This window comes from Filicampus tigris, chromosome 14 (assembly GCF_054856515.1).
Source record: "Filicampus tigris isolate MCC_2025a chromosome 14, RoL_Ftig_1.0, whole genome shotgun sequence".
Lineage (NCBI taxonomy): Eukaryota > Metazoa > Chordata > Actinopteri > Syngnathiformes > Syngnathidae > Filicampus > Filicampus tigris.
The window spans coordinates 19,564,941-19,582,252 of record NC_141230.1 but is presented as its reverse complement, the minus strand read 5'-3'; the positions used below and the strand labels follow the sequence as shown (position 1 = coordinate 19,582,252).

General features: G+C 42.7%; 1 protein-coding gene across 1 annotated transcript in view; it reads left to right on the top strand.

Annotated features, from left to right (window-relative positions):
- The window catches only part of fmnl2a (formin-like 2a), a 50,760-nt gene that overhangs the window by 6,686 nt on the left and 26,762 nt on the right, over positions 1 to 17,312 (top strand). Inside the window, exons 3-4 of the mRNA XM_086051093.1 lie at positions 11,871 to 11,954; positions 14,656 to 14,736. Of these exons, the coding sequence (XP_085907219.1) occupies positions 11,871 to 11,954; positions 14,656 to 14,736 (165 nt within the window). The remainder of the gene's footprint in view (positions 1 to 11,870; positions 11,955 to 14,655; positions 14,737 to 17,312) is intronic.

The following is a 17,312-nucleotide window of genomic DNA, read 5'->3' as shown; positions in this document are numbered from 1 at the left end:
GGATTTTGACCCGGCCGTGATTTGCTGTACTCTGGAACTCCCTCGCCGAAAAAAAAAAATGCTGACGGAAGGGTCCTCTTACAATTGGTGGCGTCAACGTTTTTCGCAAGGCTCTTCTATCACAAGATGATTGGTATCTTTATTGAGTGAAAAAAGTAGAATTGAATTGTGACCGTTTTTGACATTATGTCCTGTCTGTTGCAATGCTTATTTTGACGCTGGCTTTGTAGCAAATCGTTTGTATAAGTTGTTGATGCTTGTGGAGGCTGTAAAATACACAAATGAGACATTCAGAGCTGCTTTAATATTTAATGAGTAGTTTTGTTGTTGTTGTTTTTTAGACTCACCCATTATATGTGGAATTCCATCATAATACCTTCATTTATGTATTTTTTTTCAAATCAAAGCGTTGAAAAGAAAAAAATGAACCGTTAACACGTGCTATTAAAAACAACAACATGTAATGTAAATTGTGACTCACACCAAAGATGCGCTTTTAGTCCATTGTACTAGTGTTAAAATAACCACTGTAAAAGCTAAAAACCATTAAAAAAAAAAAGACCTTGCCTAAACTTTGCTAGCAAAATGATGACACACATGGTCATGCTAGAACAGAACGATGTGGACAGAATGTTAAATCTGAATTCCTTCATGTAATCTCTGGACAATATTTTCTTATTCTTCTTTGCAATGTGTACATGTCCAACAAGGTCACGTAAATAATAATTTGACGTATAATAATGATGATAATTGTATAACAACGTATTGTAATGACGCTCCCCCCTCTGCCGACGTCCGAGCTGCTGATGGCCGCAACTCACGTCGAGTCGCACAATACGCTAGGCCAATCTTCACTCTCATTCGCCGACACCCACGTCACTCACCACGTCAGCCCCGCCTTTTAAAGCCATACACTCTCACAGCGGGGTTATATGGTACTTGATTCTAAAAATATATAATAGATGCAGCCCTTGTCTACTGTATTGTGTACTAATATATATATATATATATATATATATATATATATATATATATATATATATATATATATTTTTTTTTTTTAAACGCTGTATATAGGAGGGTTAGGGGGTTTGGATATTTGACACTTTGAAAAAATTGCTTTTCTACTTTTCGCACCAAATCCTCCTTTTGTGAGCCGTCAGATGACCACTAAAAGGAGCATATGTTGGAAAAGTCTAGCCAGGTTGCTTTTATGAGGTGGTCTCGTGTTTTTTTTTTTTTTTTTTGTGCGGCCCGAGGACATAAAAGCCAAAGTCGAATGTTGTGGTGCATTTATCATTGTCAAGATCTGTACAGGCCCCAAGATGGCAGCTGCACGGTGAGAGTCCAGATTATCGGGGCCAAAGCGCCTTCTCAGCGTTGGCGTTTTGTTGTGACCTTTCAAGAATATGTTGACGTTTACACGAACGCGATTCAGAACACATTCTACTGTCACGCTGACCCGTCTGCGCTGTTTTGGCGCCTCTGCCATCTTTATCTTGTGACACTACTGTTGTCTTTTTTTTTTTTTTTTTTTCCGCCTTGGAAAGCCTTGAGCTACTCTGTGTGTGTGTGTGGGTGTGTGTGTGTGTGTGTAAAAATGTGTTATTGGAGAACTGCAGGATGTATTCACTTTATGTGCTGTCATCATGAGGCCCTTTTGGAACAAATTTGGATTTGGGCCGCCTACGCCAGGGAGGGGTTTGTGGTCTTTCTGGTGACATGTTGTCTATTTGTAACCTTGGTTGGTTGACCAACTTTTTGAACCAACTTTTTCTTTCCTGTCTGTTGTTCAGTGAGCGACTTTTGAAGTTGCTCCACGCACAAAAGGGCTGTTTGAGCAGAGTGTCGCCAGAATTGACATCTGCATTGCAGAACGGGAGAGGTCCTGTTTGATTTCAATGTACTTTTGCCAGTGTTTGATACAGACCCCATCCCGGCTCCAGACAATACAACAGTCTGTTGTTTTTAGGTTTGATGGGACCCCAGGACCCCCCCCCCCCCCTACAGGAGACCTGTAAACCGATCCACCACTCATGGTATTGCGGAGATTAAGGGATGACATTCCACTAAAACCCGCGACTGTACAAACACAACACGGCTAACATTGAATACCTCACAATTATTTTCCTCTCTAAAAACGTCAGACGAAAGTAGCCAAAAGCACATGTTGCATGTTTTGATTTACGAGCTGAAAAATACCACAAATAGTTTTCCACATATGTAGGCCTCGTCGTATTATTAAAAGGTTTATTTATTATCCGAGGCTGGAAAAACAATTTTATTTTGAAAAGTGGCCGGATTCTCCCATCTCTGGCTGACTCTTAACGCGTGTCAAGTGTCTCCGATGCGTAACGCTAATGTGAAATGCACGAGCTAGCAAATGAGTGAAACGAACAGACGTATTTGGAATGTTTCTCTCTCCGCGTTATGGCAATTGTACTGTTTTGAAATGTTCCACATAGAAGCAGTGTGAGTCAGGTTGTGCTCAAAAAAGATGCTTCAAATACAGAATGAAACAATAGGCCATAAAGCTATTTTGTTGCCAGTTGTCAACAGAGATTTACAAAAGTTAAAACTTAGCTGCATATGTTATTAATTGTAGACCAGGATTAAAGGATTTCTGCGGGATTATACTTAACTGAGCTAGTCAATTAGCACTCCTCTCTTTGGCCTTGTCATACATCCAAATATCCTTTTTGCGGCTGAGTCGTTTCCTGCATCCCATCACCGTCTTGATTTTTACATTCACGTAGGCATGATGCAACGTTTTTGTCTTTTTGAAGTCCCCAACAAGTATTATGATGTCAGCATAATAGCGTTTTGAGTCATTTGTCCCTGTTTTTTTTTTTTTTTTTTTTCATATTCTTGTTATACAGAAACAAGAAACGCGGAGTCCCGTCGCGGTCTCACTTTCGCAATCTCACATCTGGCCTCGACCGGACCTCCTCTGCGGTCATGTAACACTTGTTTTATTTGGACAACTCTCCGTAATGTTTCCGCTGTTTTGGAAGGCATCCACCCTTTCTGTATCAAGGGGAACATTTGTCTAGTTGCATCGTTTACTCCATATTGTTGTTGAGATTTGCTCCAATGAGAAAGCGAGACCATCTGTTGTCCATATTCAATATTTTATTATTTTGTTTCAAAGAGGAAGTCGGATTTGAGTCCACCCACACAAAGCTGATGCAGTACTGTGTGAAAGTCTTCATGTTTTAATGACATGCGTTGGACCAAGGATGAAAGCATAACATTTTGAGTTTCATAATGTTGTGGCGATTATTTTCACAGTTTCAATGCCATCATGAATTGATTAGAGGACAACTAATCAATCATCAAATTAATCGCGAATTATTTTTTTTTTTATATTAAATGATTCATTTCCATACGTTTTTTAATGAAAAGTTGTCCAAACGCTCTGAATTTCCGCTTCTCAGCAGTAAATGTTGTCCGATATCTATAGTCAAAAGGACCTGATTGTGTTGAATCAAAGTAAAACCTCTGCTTTTACTTGGAAAACAATGATCAACATTTTTTCGGATTTTTCGGACATGTTACGGATCATACCAGTGACTGAATCATAATATTTTTTGCGCTGCCAATTTGAAATTAAAGTCCTGTTTTTTAATTAAGGGATAGAAATGTAGACACATTATTTTTATCCGATTTATCACTCAAATAATTGACAGATGAATCGATTTATTAAATTAATGGATAGTTGCAGCCCTACTCTACACGCTTTACTCGCTGGCGCCCACGTCACTCACCAGGCCAGCCACCACCTTTTTTTTAAAGCCGTACACACTCAAAAGTGACAGATATTACAGTAGAAGAAACGTGTTTAGTAATGCAAATGTTTTTTTATCTGATTAATCAATGGAATAATACAAAAATACTCGATAGCTGAAATAATTGCACAGTACTACATCAGTTTCTCCGGGGCATGATAGTCGTATACGCTACGTCATTCCTTCCGCTAAATGTGCTTACTTCTTAAGGACCCAAATTAATGGCAGTCAGATTGCTAAGGAAAAGAATTAGACATCTGTTGTGTAATCCCAAGTATCTTTAGCTCCAGAATGAGTGCTGCCTGTCATAAAATGTGTCCAAACACGATCATTGTTGTCCGAATGGAATGTCATTGGAATGTGCTCGTGCGTTTGGTCGGTAAAACATTCCAGGCGACACCTTCGCAAATACAAACAGTAACCGATGACGGCTGGACCAAGTTGGTATGGGAGGGTCGCGTGGTGGGGGTTTGTTGTGCTGGTGTTGGGGGCGGGCGGGAGGGGATTCTTGGGGATTACAAATATAATCTGAGAACAGACGGGGGGGGGGGGACACCTGTGGCCCCGCAGACCTCTACGGATTACAGCGGCATCCTGTGATAATAATGAACGGAGGACTGCTTGCTTCGGGCAGCAGGTGCTTCAATGCTCCTCTGCTCCTTTCACTCCACTCGCTTGAATTGCTCTCAGCCATCTTGTCACATAACCGGTGTTGTGCCTCAAAAGTTACTTAACCCGGCATTCAACTATTAAAACAACCCCCAGTAATCGTTTATGCGAGTGTTGGCGATTCATTTCCGCAGAGTTGAGTCATTTGAAAAGATTACTTCTGACTGTGCTTTTACACATGGTATATCGTCAGAGGGTTTCTTGTTGTGGCATGCGTGTGTAAACCCATGAAGTAATACCGGAATGACTTCAAACCGCCAGAGAATACGGTCATCCGTCGCCATATTTTTGCAGTATACAGGTTTTTTTTAGATTGTTTTTCCACACGAGCCACGTAGAGCCGCTCGGCAACGCAAACTCGCGAATGGGTTAGCCACTTAACACAGCCCGTCAGCGCCATACTCTCATTGGCTGACTCCCATGTCACTCAACAGGCCAGTCCCCGCCTTTTAAAGCTACACACACAGTCACAGATACTACAGTGTCGAATGTGAGGATGACTTCCCCAAGTGAGCCAACATAATACCACTACTTCACATGCATATTATCTAATAATAGTCTATTTTTAAGGGGGTGGGAGAATCTGTGTGAAAGCTGTGAACTCCAGTTTTGATCCCAGCGTTGACTAGAATGATGTTGCCCGGCGGAGTTGGGACGTGGATATAGCTCGACTTCCTGTGACTGACGCGGTCTTCTTTAGACGGCAAACTAGTGCGCTTCATTCTGCCTCGAATTGCAAACACTTGCTGTGTGACGGATGTCTGTCATGTGGGCTGTTTTTTTTTTTTTTTTTTGCGTTCCTCCAGCCAGCTGTGTTGGGAAGGTTGCGCCCCTGCAGACCTCCTGGCAGATGGTGGCTGGTTGGTGGGATTTAAACCAGCTGCCTATTTTTGGTCATTTTACGACTTGGGCTTTTTTTTTTTTTTTTTTAAAAGGAGAGGATCCATGGATGCTAATTGGGTGTGTTTGTATCTTGAGTCTTAAAAGCCCGAGGCAAGATCAACAAAAAGTGATATCAGCAGTTACTGTTTGCCACACGTCCGCTTTTGTTTTTATGACATTAAAGCCCTCCTCTTTGATGAGTCTGATTAGGTTGTCAACTACTGTGACCTGCTTAGGCTCAGCTGCAGCTACACAAGGAGTAGTCAACAACCCCTTCGCCCGATGGACCAAAGAGCTGGGGATCAAACTAGGGTCCTGCAACCTAAAGGGCTGTGCCCATTTTGCAGCACTTTTCGTTTCGTGTCAGAATTCTCCTGAATATTGCAAGAATAGTGGCGCCAAAGTAGAGACAGACAGTGAATAAATGAAGACCTGCAAGTGACGCTTTCAACTTTCTTCGCCGCCTTAGAAATTGGTTTGCGATGTGCACTTATTGCTCGTCGGGTGCGCCTTCCTGGGATCGGTCCAAAACATATGGAAAGAGCTACAGCTCTCTATGTTAAAAGTATGTTATTGTAAAACGTTACAATAACATGCATTTGTTTGTCGTTTGATTTTGGCAGACCGACACACATATGGCTGCTGTAAAATGACTGGCTTTTCATGAGTGAAAGTGTAAAACTTTTATTACCAATGTCTCTGATGATAAATTATCTAGCCATAGCTGTAACTCTCCAGTGCACTCAAGTGCAACCTCTTAAGGTCAAACACATAGACACAATTCAGTTTGGTTGGGCCAAAACTCATTTTTTAGATTGGAAATCATGATGAGAAACAGTTTTACGGGGAAATTGTTTTAGGAATTGTACTCAACAACACATTGCTCCACACGGTGAGAGTATCTCAAACCAACTTTCCCGATTTAAAATGAATGGAAACACCAGTATGTGCCTTGGTGTTTCACAACTAAGTTTAGTCATTTCTTGCCGATAATAACCAAATATATGCCTGTGAGTATTGTGACATTGTCTGTGTACATGTGTTGCTACCATTTGTGTTCAAATATCCATTGCATGAATGGTTTTAACATTGCGACATTGATGCTAGTTTTGTTAGCCCGTCTAATGGGTTTAACACTGCGACATTGATGCTAGTTTTGTTAGCCCGTCTAATGGTTTTAACACTGCGACATCGATGCTAGTTTTGTTAGCCCGTCTAATGGTTTTAACACTGCGACATTGATGCTAGTTTTGTTAGCCCGTCTAATGGTTTTTACACTGCGACATTGATGCTAGTTTTGTTAGCCCGTCTAATGGTTTTAACTCTGCGACATTGATGCTAGCTTTGTTAGCCCGTCTAATAGTTTAACACTGCGACATTGATGCTAGTTTTGTTAGCCCGTCTATAGTAGTTTGTGTTGTGTGTTAGCATTGAGCTAGCGGACATTTCCCAAGGAAGTTATCCTTTGTGTTATGTTTCGCCTTTAACAATTAGTGAAAATAAACAGCTAGGAGCCTCTTTTTCAAAGAATTGATTTGAGTTGAGTGGGCTGCCACCATTTAGCGTTCGTCTCTCAAATTTTTTGCTCGCAAAATATCGGCTGTATGACTGCTCGTATCTACCACTTTATGTTAGCGAGCGAAGATGAAGCTGAGGTTGTGGTGAGGAGTAAGCAGTCCCGCTAATTATAGTACTGTACATTATTACACTTCGTATAGATTCCTTGTACTACATTCTTCAACACATGTGTAATATGACCGATCTGGGCGTCATCAGTGTCACGTCATTCCAAAAGAGGAAGTAATAACCTTTTGAGGAAATTTTGCTCAAATGTGACGGTCACGCTGCTTCTTCAATTCACTAACATGCAGTACAGATGTGGGCCAGCTGCCAGTGAAGTCTGCTGGAGTTCCCCAGTGTCATCTTGATGTTTTATTGCTGCATGCAGGGAGTGTCTCAAGTTTTGGGTCACTGCATTCAGTTATGCTAGTTGCACACAGGCACGGTTGTAATTTCACGCCACGGTATCAGTCAGATGCAGCTGCATGTGTGTGTTTGTATTATCGGGACTTACTTCAACTCAATTTACTCACTTTGCGTTGTGCTGTTTAGCTTTATTGGGTCTAGCAGTCGACACAGCTGCCCGGAAGATTACAAGCAGCTGCTGTGGGTGGCGAGTTATTATGGGATAAGTTACATCTCGCTATAGGATGGGGCAGAAAAATGCTTGAAAGGACATCTGTTACTGGATCACTTCTGATCCCCCGTCTTTTTTTGGACCGCTTTCAGACCGTGTGATATTTTTGGAGCACCATTAGATATGCGTTAATGAGTCAAATGTGTCATTGTGGCCGAGTCTTAACAGCTTCACCGCATCCACCCTTTCCGTAACATTTTGTCCTCGCGTTATCAGTTGACCTAATGAATTACCGAACCTCCTAACTCAACCGCGTCGATCCGTTTAGTTGGGAGGCGTGGCGTTATGTCGTCACTTTGCAAAAATGTCACCTCTCCCAAGTTTGAACTCTACTCAGACGCCATTCAGCGGTTGTGGACTTAAAGTAACCTGAGCGCTCATATGTCGAGCGCCTGCCACAGCTTATTAGCGCTTGGACGACGTGAAGTAGACTGGTACAAGTAATTCTTTGCTTGACTTGGACCATCACCAAGCGGGAAGACCACAGCTGAGTGCACGTGCAACGATTTAAGTGTGCTCAACACCTCAGCTCGGTTAAAATTTCCCAAATCCCTTTTATACCCAGGCCGGCACATCACAAAATGGATAAAAAAAACAAACAAACCTTATTGTGGCTAAACTTTCAGGTTTTTGAGTCATTCACTGTCATCCGTTTTCAGTCTTTCAGTCAAGCAGTCTTCTATATTGACTGGCGCTTTAGAGCATTTTGACTGACCTTTGAAGACGCACAGAATATTGTGTTCTGTGCTAATTATAAGCACCGAACCTACCAAAACAAAGAGTAGATTCTTTGTTCACCCAAAAAAATTTTGTTTCTAGCTTTTTCTGTTCTTGCGTAATCAGCATTAGTACACAAGTCAGTTTCACCGAAATGGCCGGTTTCTGCCCAAAAAGAGAAGAAAACAACTATTTTGTGCAACAAATACAATTCTGAGAAAAGGCTTTTTTAATGGCAAAATGATAATTTACAAATACAGAAGAAAGAAAGGCGTTGTGGGCAATGCTCATGCACCGCATGGCTCGAGGTGAATTTATCGGTGGTTTTTTTTACACAGCATTTTTCGTTCACTCCATGAACTACGTCATCTTTCCTCATGACAACAACACACACATAATACCAACTAGGGCTGCACAATATATCGAAAAAATATCGAAATGACATGCAATAATTTTCTTATGGAATCGTATGCTTTTATCTGAATTTGACCAGTCAGACGCAAACTTAATGTTTACCACCCAAAAGTCAATTAATTCGCTAAGAATATATTGACCTGGCTAATAAAAAAATCATTTCTTTAGGACCGTGTTAAATATCGCAATATCGATATCGCTATGTTCAACAACCATATCGCATGTTTTTCCAATATCGTGCAGCCCTACTACAAACTCTTGTTTATACCTAACCAATATCTATTCTTTTCCATTGGGGGATGGATAAAGTTGTCCAACTTCCCCCAAGTTGGCATTTCTCTCTCATAATCAATGTGACAAGCAGAGATTCACAGCCTTCTCTTTATATTCTACCAAAAGCTGTGCTGATCTCAAATCCAAAGTGACGCAACGCCGCTGGTAATTATTACAGCGGCTTACAAACTTTAATTTTGCAAACAAGCCGGGCGAGACCCTCTGCCACGCTGACCTGTTGAAAAACACACTTGATATATATCGTGGCTGTAAATTTGTTTCCCAGTTGACAAATATAAACATCAGTGGAATTGTTATGGGACATGAAGCTTGGAACTAGGTAGATACTCGGCCACTCCGCCTGATTTCCCAGCATTGAGTCCGGCGGCAATCTGTTCCTTCGCAGCATCTGCTGAATACTAATTACATTTGCTGGTCATTCCTGCAGGGGAGACTGGAGCGAACTGAAACCTTTCTTTATACTGAAGATGGCTGTTAGTTTCAACCCTCTGCCTTCAGTTCAGTTGTAAGAATAGAAAAGAGCTTTTATTATTAGTCGCTATAAGCAGTCACAAGGATCTTTACAATCTGGCAGTTGTCCAATTGTGTGTTACAAATGCACTATTATTAAATTACATGTCCATGTAGGCCAGGCAATAATGCACAACACTGACGAATAAAATATTTGAGGTACTCTGAAGCCAGCTGCAGGCTGGACAACGCTCGCTCATCACCTGACTCTGCATTACTCATTCATGAAAATAGACTTCGTCGGAGGGTATTCAACATCTATCTTCCCCTTTACACCCCTGGAGAGCTCAGCTGGAAAATCCGTGGAGAGGAAAATGGAGAGTCAACACTGATAGATGATCCGGACTGTCCAATCAGGGCGGGCGGGAAAACAGTGGAAAATATTTTCAAGAAACAAAACCAAACCACTTACATTTTATTGTTTTCATCGCTAGCTCCCCGAGACTTAGTATTTGAGAGCGGATAGAATTTCAAGTTTAGGACATCAAAGGGGGAGTTTGCAGTTTCAAAACTGCTTGCTGGATTTGAATGTAGCCTCACTTCACGAATCCATCCCACCCCTTGAGTCTGACCAAAGCCATGCCCGAACAATATGGCAGCGCTAGCACTATTAAGCTAGCATTAACAATGTATGACCAAAGCCATGCCCGAACAATATGGCAGCGCTAGCACCATTAAGCTAGCATTAACCATGTAAACAAGCCAACAGGATTTATTCTTAATAGAGTGTTACCATAGCACTCAATTAAAAAGTCAAACCGCGTCACTGTTTTCTAGCTTAAGCCAAGGTAAAGCCTCTCCTTTCCTTGTCTTCGTTACATCTCGACTAGATTACTTTCATAAACTTCATTTGGAGTCAGGCTGCCCTCCCTCAAGTGTCTCCAGTTGCTCCAAAATGCTGCTGTTTGTTAGCTTATAACTCTAATTCTGGCCTCCCTTAACTGTCTCCCTGTACATTTTAGAGTTCATTTTATTTCCATTTTTAAATTGACCTCTCTACCCTTACGCACCTGCCCGGAGGCTCAGAGGGGATTGAGATTTTTCTGTTGCCGGTCCCTCCCTTTGGATGACCTTCCGCTAAACCTTAGGCAAGCCTCTTTTTCATCCCATCTTCAAAACTTGTCTTAAAACACATTTTTATTCTCTGGCTTTTGACTCAGCGTGCGACTTTGTGCATTGTTTTAGTGTTTTCTGGAGTTTATACTATTTTTGTTATTTGTTGTTTTAACTGTTTTTGTATGTCTGAGTTTTACTCCATGGACAACACTTTGTATGCAGCGACGGTTGTTTTGAATGTATCTTGTTACCCTAATGAGGATACTTGGTTTAGAAAGTCATTGGATGTACGGGTAGATTTTCAATTGCAATACTGAAAACGCTACAGTGCAGTAGAAAGTAGAAACCTTGGGGAAAATGACCAAGTTTACAAACCCCACCAAAAAAAGGCAAACTTTAGGTGTGACTGCTCTCAAAATTGTTTATCTACGTACACGAAACATAATCCAGAAAGTACAATTCTAGTCATTGGAGTAATGAGTCACGCGTAGGCCTCAAAGTACCAAAACGGCAAAAGGTGCTCCGACATAAAGCAGATGTTGACGACGGGAAGTAAAATAAAAACCTTTGAATGTGTTTTGACCTGATTTTTCAGACACGGATTGATGACCAACACATGGATCAGATTAGATTCATTCTCCCATTCACAAAGTCACTTGGAAATCATAAAATAGCCATTCCTCCTAAACTGCTATCAGGAGAAAGCTGACAGGATATGAATCCCTCTTTCTAAAGTTATCAGTTCTTATTTGGAGAATTTATACACTTTAGTCAGCGCTCTTTCATGAGGGAGAGATTATTTTGTCATTGGTGACTGTTCTGATGGATTCAACAGAAGCACATGACATGGAGACATATTCTTGACAGAAAGGGATTATACTAATCAGACCCTGGTTACTACTCTTCGGGGGAAGGGGGGGGGCACGTCTGAGTGAGCAGAGTTTTATGGAAAAAAAAATAGATTTCAGCACAATGTTTCTTGGATTTGGCTAATGAGAAGCAACAAACACAACCAGAGGTTACAGTATTGAAGTTTATTGCTGCGACTTCATTGTTTTATTGATTTATCGCCAGCAATAAACTTGTTTGCAGTACCTCTCGCATGCACTCGCTGGGGGCCACGAGATCAGGTCCTTCCGCACAATCTTAACGAGATCCGGCAAAATATTCTGCTTTTACACAAATGATAAAAGTCAGTTGACTTACTTTTTCTCTGCGTGTGCCCCCCCATTGTCGATCTGGCTCATCGGCTTTTGACTGCACTCCTGCGATGTGACGAGATGATATTTCGTCAGCCGCGGCCAATTAACGCTGACATTCTTCTCTCTCTCTCTCTCTCTCAGAACTCGATGAATCTCCCGCCGGACAAAGCTCGCCTGTTGCGGCAATACGACAACGAGAAGAAGTGGGAGCTCATCTGCGATCAGGTGGGTTGCATGAGGCGATGTCATGGTGTCATTTTACTGCTCACATTGGGGTTGACACTTACTAGCCACAATATTAGGCACACCTGCACCTTCTAATCCCATCCAATATAAAAGCGGCGTAAAATCTCTACATTCAGAAAGATAATAATGCCCAGTTCTGAATGGCACTTATTAAATCAACAACGTTATTGTGATTGTAGTTTGCAGGCGGTGTAGTACTGCGAAGGTGTTTGGTTACCCTAAGCGACAGGAGTAGGGCACAAGGAGACAGTTATTGCAGCGCTTAGCACACCTACCGAGCCCACCTTTCAACGCAGCGCTACGGCTGCCAAGCGCTTGACAAAGAACAGGCCAAGCCTCCCGGAGCTCTGGAGAGAGAATGACCTTCACTTTCGGAACGACAACAAAGCACTTTGTGGACTCAAGAGGACGAAGGATGTGGATTTGATTGACGATATTTCTCTAATGAACTGGTGGCGTTTGAGAAAAGGGCCTTCGAAGTTCGAAACATCGTATACATAAATGAAAGACAGCCGTTCACACAGTGAAGTTGAAAGCGATGGAATTGGATGTGTTACTGGAAGAGACAAAGAAACACAACTGAGTTATCGGAAAGAAATGGATTGGAGAAGCTGCCACGTAAAAGACTTTTTTTGAAATCTGATTTAACGAATACAGAGTGTGTGTGGCAATCAGCTATCCGCCCATCCTACGTAACAGTGGGTTTGAAACTTCAGACAGCAAAACTGCGTTGGGAAAGGCCAGCTGATACATAGTGATAGTTTTTGTTTCTGGCATTTCAAAAAATGTTTTTTCCAACCGCCTCTTTTTTTTTTTGCCTGCGCTACGGTGGTAATTGGCAAATCATCTGTTTGCGTGATCAATCACGTTGGCGCCCATTTTTACACACGCAAACCTTTCGTAAATCAGGCCCCTAAGTCTTTCTCTGTCTTGACACACTGGCCTGGCTTCAAGTGGCTTAAGTGGCTCAGCGGGGCGTTCGCATCAGTTAGCCAGTTAAATAGCCCGGCCTGTTATTTGCGTCAGCGCTGCGTGTGGAAAATAACATGGGAGCACTCACTTGTGTTCTCGACGCTGCACTCAGCCCGCAGCCTCCGTGACGAGAGTTTTCTGCCTTCCCGAGCAGAAGAGAAAATCGGATAAGAGATGAGGACCGCCACCCACCCCGAGTGTACAGCTAGCCACTGACCCTGAAGGGAACGCTGCCACGGAGCCCACTGGGTGGCTGAGTGGAAGTCAGAGATCCTTTTTTTTTTTTTTTTTTACAGTCAAGACATCACGCCAAAACACCAGGACTCATTTTTATGGTCTGGAGTGCAGTTTTTGCAAGCATCCATCCATCCTATGAATAGTTGTCTTAACCCAATTAGCCACCTTAAAAAGTCTCCACATCCCCACTTCAAATGCCAGGTTTTGTGATACCGAAAATTAGTCCCAAGATAAATAATATCCAAACTTTTTCCATCAGAATGCGCCCCATAACCAGATCATTTTTTTTTTTTTTTTTTGGTGATCACTGTCCTGACTTACTTTGCCCACAACCGACTGAGTACTTTCCTGTGTCAAAGCTACGGGGTTCTCTCTTAGTTACCATAGCAACATTGCCTGGGGGAGCCCAAGGATTGCAGATGACAGGTTCGACACTCTGAACAACAGACCTTGCAAATGCAGGCACAGCCCATAAATATTAACGCGTCCAAGATAAAATAATGATAGCGGCAAGAGTCATCACTTGAGTGACCTTGTGCTAAAAATGTACATTCACATAGGTTTAAGCTAACCAACTATTCACATGGTTAGCTTTAAACATTTCAGTTATTTATTTAATGTATTATTGAAGTTTGAGTTTTTCATCACAAACAAGCGTTTGCGATCAAATGCCATCCCCTGTTTTGATGTCAGTCAGACGAGATGAACGGGAGCCGTTTTGAGTTTCGTCTGTTTGCAGCCATGTGAATAGTGTGACCATTGTCCTCAAATGAAATGGTCGTTAACGTGAATATCATTCTCCACAAAGTTGTAAATACTTCAAATGTCAAAGGTGCACGAGGATTTTTGCCAAACAAAGTAGAGCACAAGTTGCTAATAATGGTAATAATCCCGTTGATCTGAATTAGCACTAATCTTTTGCTATTTACAGCGTCTAGCTAAATTTTGGGCGATGGCTTAACCTTGTCCAGCTTACCTACCTTTTCAGTGCACCTCGGTCAAGTTAGCCCTTAGCTGCTTTCGTCGACAGCAGCTAGGCGCGTCTGATACATGACATTCTTGTACTAGCTTTAAAAAATGGGGGGGAATGATCTGGTCTGATTTCAAGCGTCAACAGACAGTTACGGTTGCAGTTACAAACGCCCTGGGGAGTCGTTTGAAACGCGGCTATAGTCTGGCCTGGGCCGGAAAGGAAATATTAGCCGGAGAAGTTACGCAAGTGAAGGCTGTGATTTTTTTTTTTTTCCAAGAAAAACAGCGTCACTCATTAATCAATATGTCAAGTTTTGCATTTATGCGCAGGGATGGTTACAACATTTGTGTCCACCGAAGCACAGGCAAGCTCCACTGCCAGCCGGTTGGCTTCAACAACAGCTTATTTATTATACATTGTCGACAAACTTGCATAGGAGGGGTTTCTGCTCAAAACCTTTTCCCTCCTCTGACTCTTTTTGCTTCCTCTTTTTGACAGGAGCGATTCCAAGTGAAAAACCCCCCACACACATACATCCAAAAGCTGAGGAGTTATCTTGACCCGGCAGTCACAAGAAAGGTGAGACAGCCTTGCCAAATAATCATGTGTTGTCCCATTGCCGTGTCGCACAGACACAGCTTTCCACTTCCCCCATGAAACGTTCTATCTCGTCCAGGATGTCTCTCCAGCTGTGCACAGATAGCACCAAAACCTAATGCACTCGTTTTTAGCCATCTCTGGGGGCGGCCATTTTGTCTTCTGTCGACCGAAAATGACATCACAACTGCTCACAAGGACCAATCACGGCTGACCTGTTTTCTGAATCTGAGCCGCGATTGGTCCATGTGAGCAGTTATGATGTCATTTTCAGTCGACAGAAGACAAAATGGCCGCCCCCAGAGATGGCTAAAAACGAGTGGTTTAACACTTATTCCACAAACGCAATATTTTGACCAGAATGTTGCGTTTGTGGAATATGAGTTATGCAGCAAAATCCACCCGTTTTTGTCCATCTCAGGGGGCGGCCATTTTGTCACTTCTGCCGACTGAAAATGACATCACAGATGCTCAGGGCTCAGGTAACGACCAATCATGGCTCAGCAACAGAAAACAGGTCGGCCGCGATTGGTCGTTGTGAGCAGTTATGATGTTATTTTCATTCGACAGAAGTGACAAAATGGCCGCCCCCAGAGATGGCTAAAAACGAGTGGATTAACACTTATTCCACAAACGCAATATTTTTATCAGAATGCACTGTTTCAACTGGCGGGCTTGCATAGAACCTATTCTTGGGGAAACAAATGTTTGCGTTGACTTCCACTTTAAAGGAATTTCAAAAGCCAAACGTCGAAAAGTACACTCGGGTGATGGGAGTGTTGCCTTATCACAACAGGCTGTTAGTGTATGTGCGACATACAGCGTGTGGCTTGTTGACAAACCCGTTCTTTGGGCTCCCAGGAGATAGTTTTGTTTATCACGTGTCGTTTCGTTTGAACAGTTAACAGAATTGACAACCGCGTGTTTTTGTCCCTCGGTCAAGAGCCCCCAAGGACACACAGCTGTTAATTTGGAGAGTAAAGTGAGCATCGCCAAGGAGAGGGGGGCCTGAGGAGAGAAATGCGACATGCGAGAGGAGTAAAAAAAAAAAAACAAAACAAAAAAAAAAACAAGAGGTTGGTAGAAAGAGTGAGGGAAGGAGACAAAAAGAGGCACCAGAGGAAGAGAGAAAGAGTTATGGGGCTTCTTTTTACATTCCTGCGCCGTCCCCCTTTTCTTCCAACTCAAACAATTGCCACTTTGTGCGGCAGCGAGAGAGCTGGAGGTCATTGCCTCAACTTTGTGTATAGGCAGGCTCCGGTGCATTCCTCGGGGCAGCTCCCAGCCAATGGGCGCCCAAGGAGCTTGAGCTCCCATCCAACCAGTCCTCAAGAATGTATCAGCCATTGATATGTTTCCAACATCTCCAAATTCTCCTCTTGTACACTTTCGCTGCTCCTCTCTCCTCTTGCCTCTCCTCCTCCTCCTCCTCCTCCTCCTCCTCCTCCTCGCAGCTGGTTGCACTTATGTGGAGTGCGCGGCGGTTGCCTGGAGGAGAGGGGGAGCGCCGCCTCTGGGAGCCCTGCACAGTACCCCGAAATGTGCTTTCCACACAAAAGGGCTCCTCCCTAATAAAAACACACAGTTTCTCATCTGCTCATGTGCCAAACGCACACCGCCCAAGCCCGAAGACGCAGGGTGGGAACGGATCTCTGGTCCGCGCAACTTCCGTGGAGCTGTTGCCTCTCTGCTATTTTCGCTTGACGGCCACTTGATTAGGAAATGTTTTCTCGTCGCACCATTTTGGATGGCATGAAACCCCGAGTCCATTTCTCCTTGCGTAATACGGCATTCTTCCCGGGACAGAAAGTAACCTTGTAACCAAAACAACGCAAAATACTTCGCCCTTGAATGTTTTCCCTCCCTTGCCCTTCAAACATTCTTAGCAATTTTTTGTTTGTCTGTCATGGTCTTATCCCAAATCAGGCGGTAATCCAAATTAGAATAAGCACCAGACAGTTTTAGGAGCAAATATTGATTCAAATACTTGCCTTAACTTTATTTGTGCAATGATCTGCATATTTGAGCAGCTGGAAGCAGATCAGATTATTTAACCATGAACTAATCCGCTATATAATTTCCTTTTTGTCTTTCTTTCAAATAAAGAAAAAAAGATATTTCATAATTGAAACGTAACTTCTTGTGGTGCCATCTCAAGTTACAAAATTGACACTTTTTTTCCTTCCCGCCGTGCTAATGATGAGAATTGTCTTCATCACACAATCACGCTTCCTCCGACACGTTTTACCACGACAAGATTTGTTCTTCGAGTTGCGTGACAGCCAAAGGTCCCGACCGCTCGTTCCCGTCTTTCCCAACACCACCCTGCTCGCTTTTTTAACCAGTTGTGTTACTAAATTTCATCGAACTGCCAGGACAGTTTAGTGCTATTTAAAAACCTCCCGCGGCTAAATAAGATCACATGCAAGGCGTACGTATTCACAGTTTCCAGTGAGTCAGCTCCCCCGTTTAGTTTACTGCACAGTGGTTACTGGCGGCTGAAAGATAAAATAAAATTGTGGGGAACCCAATCCTCGCTTTCTCAGTGTACGTCCACC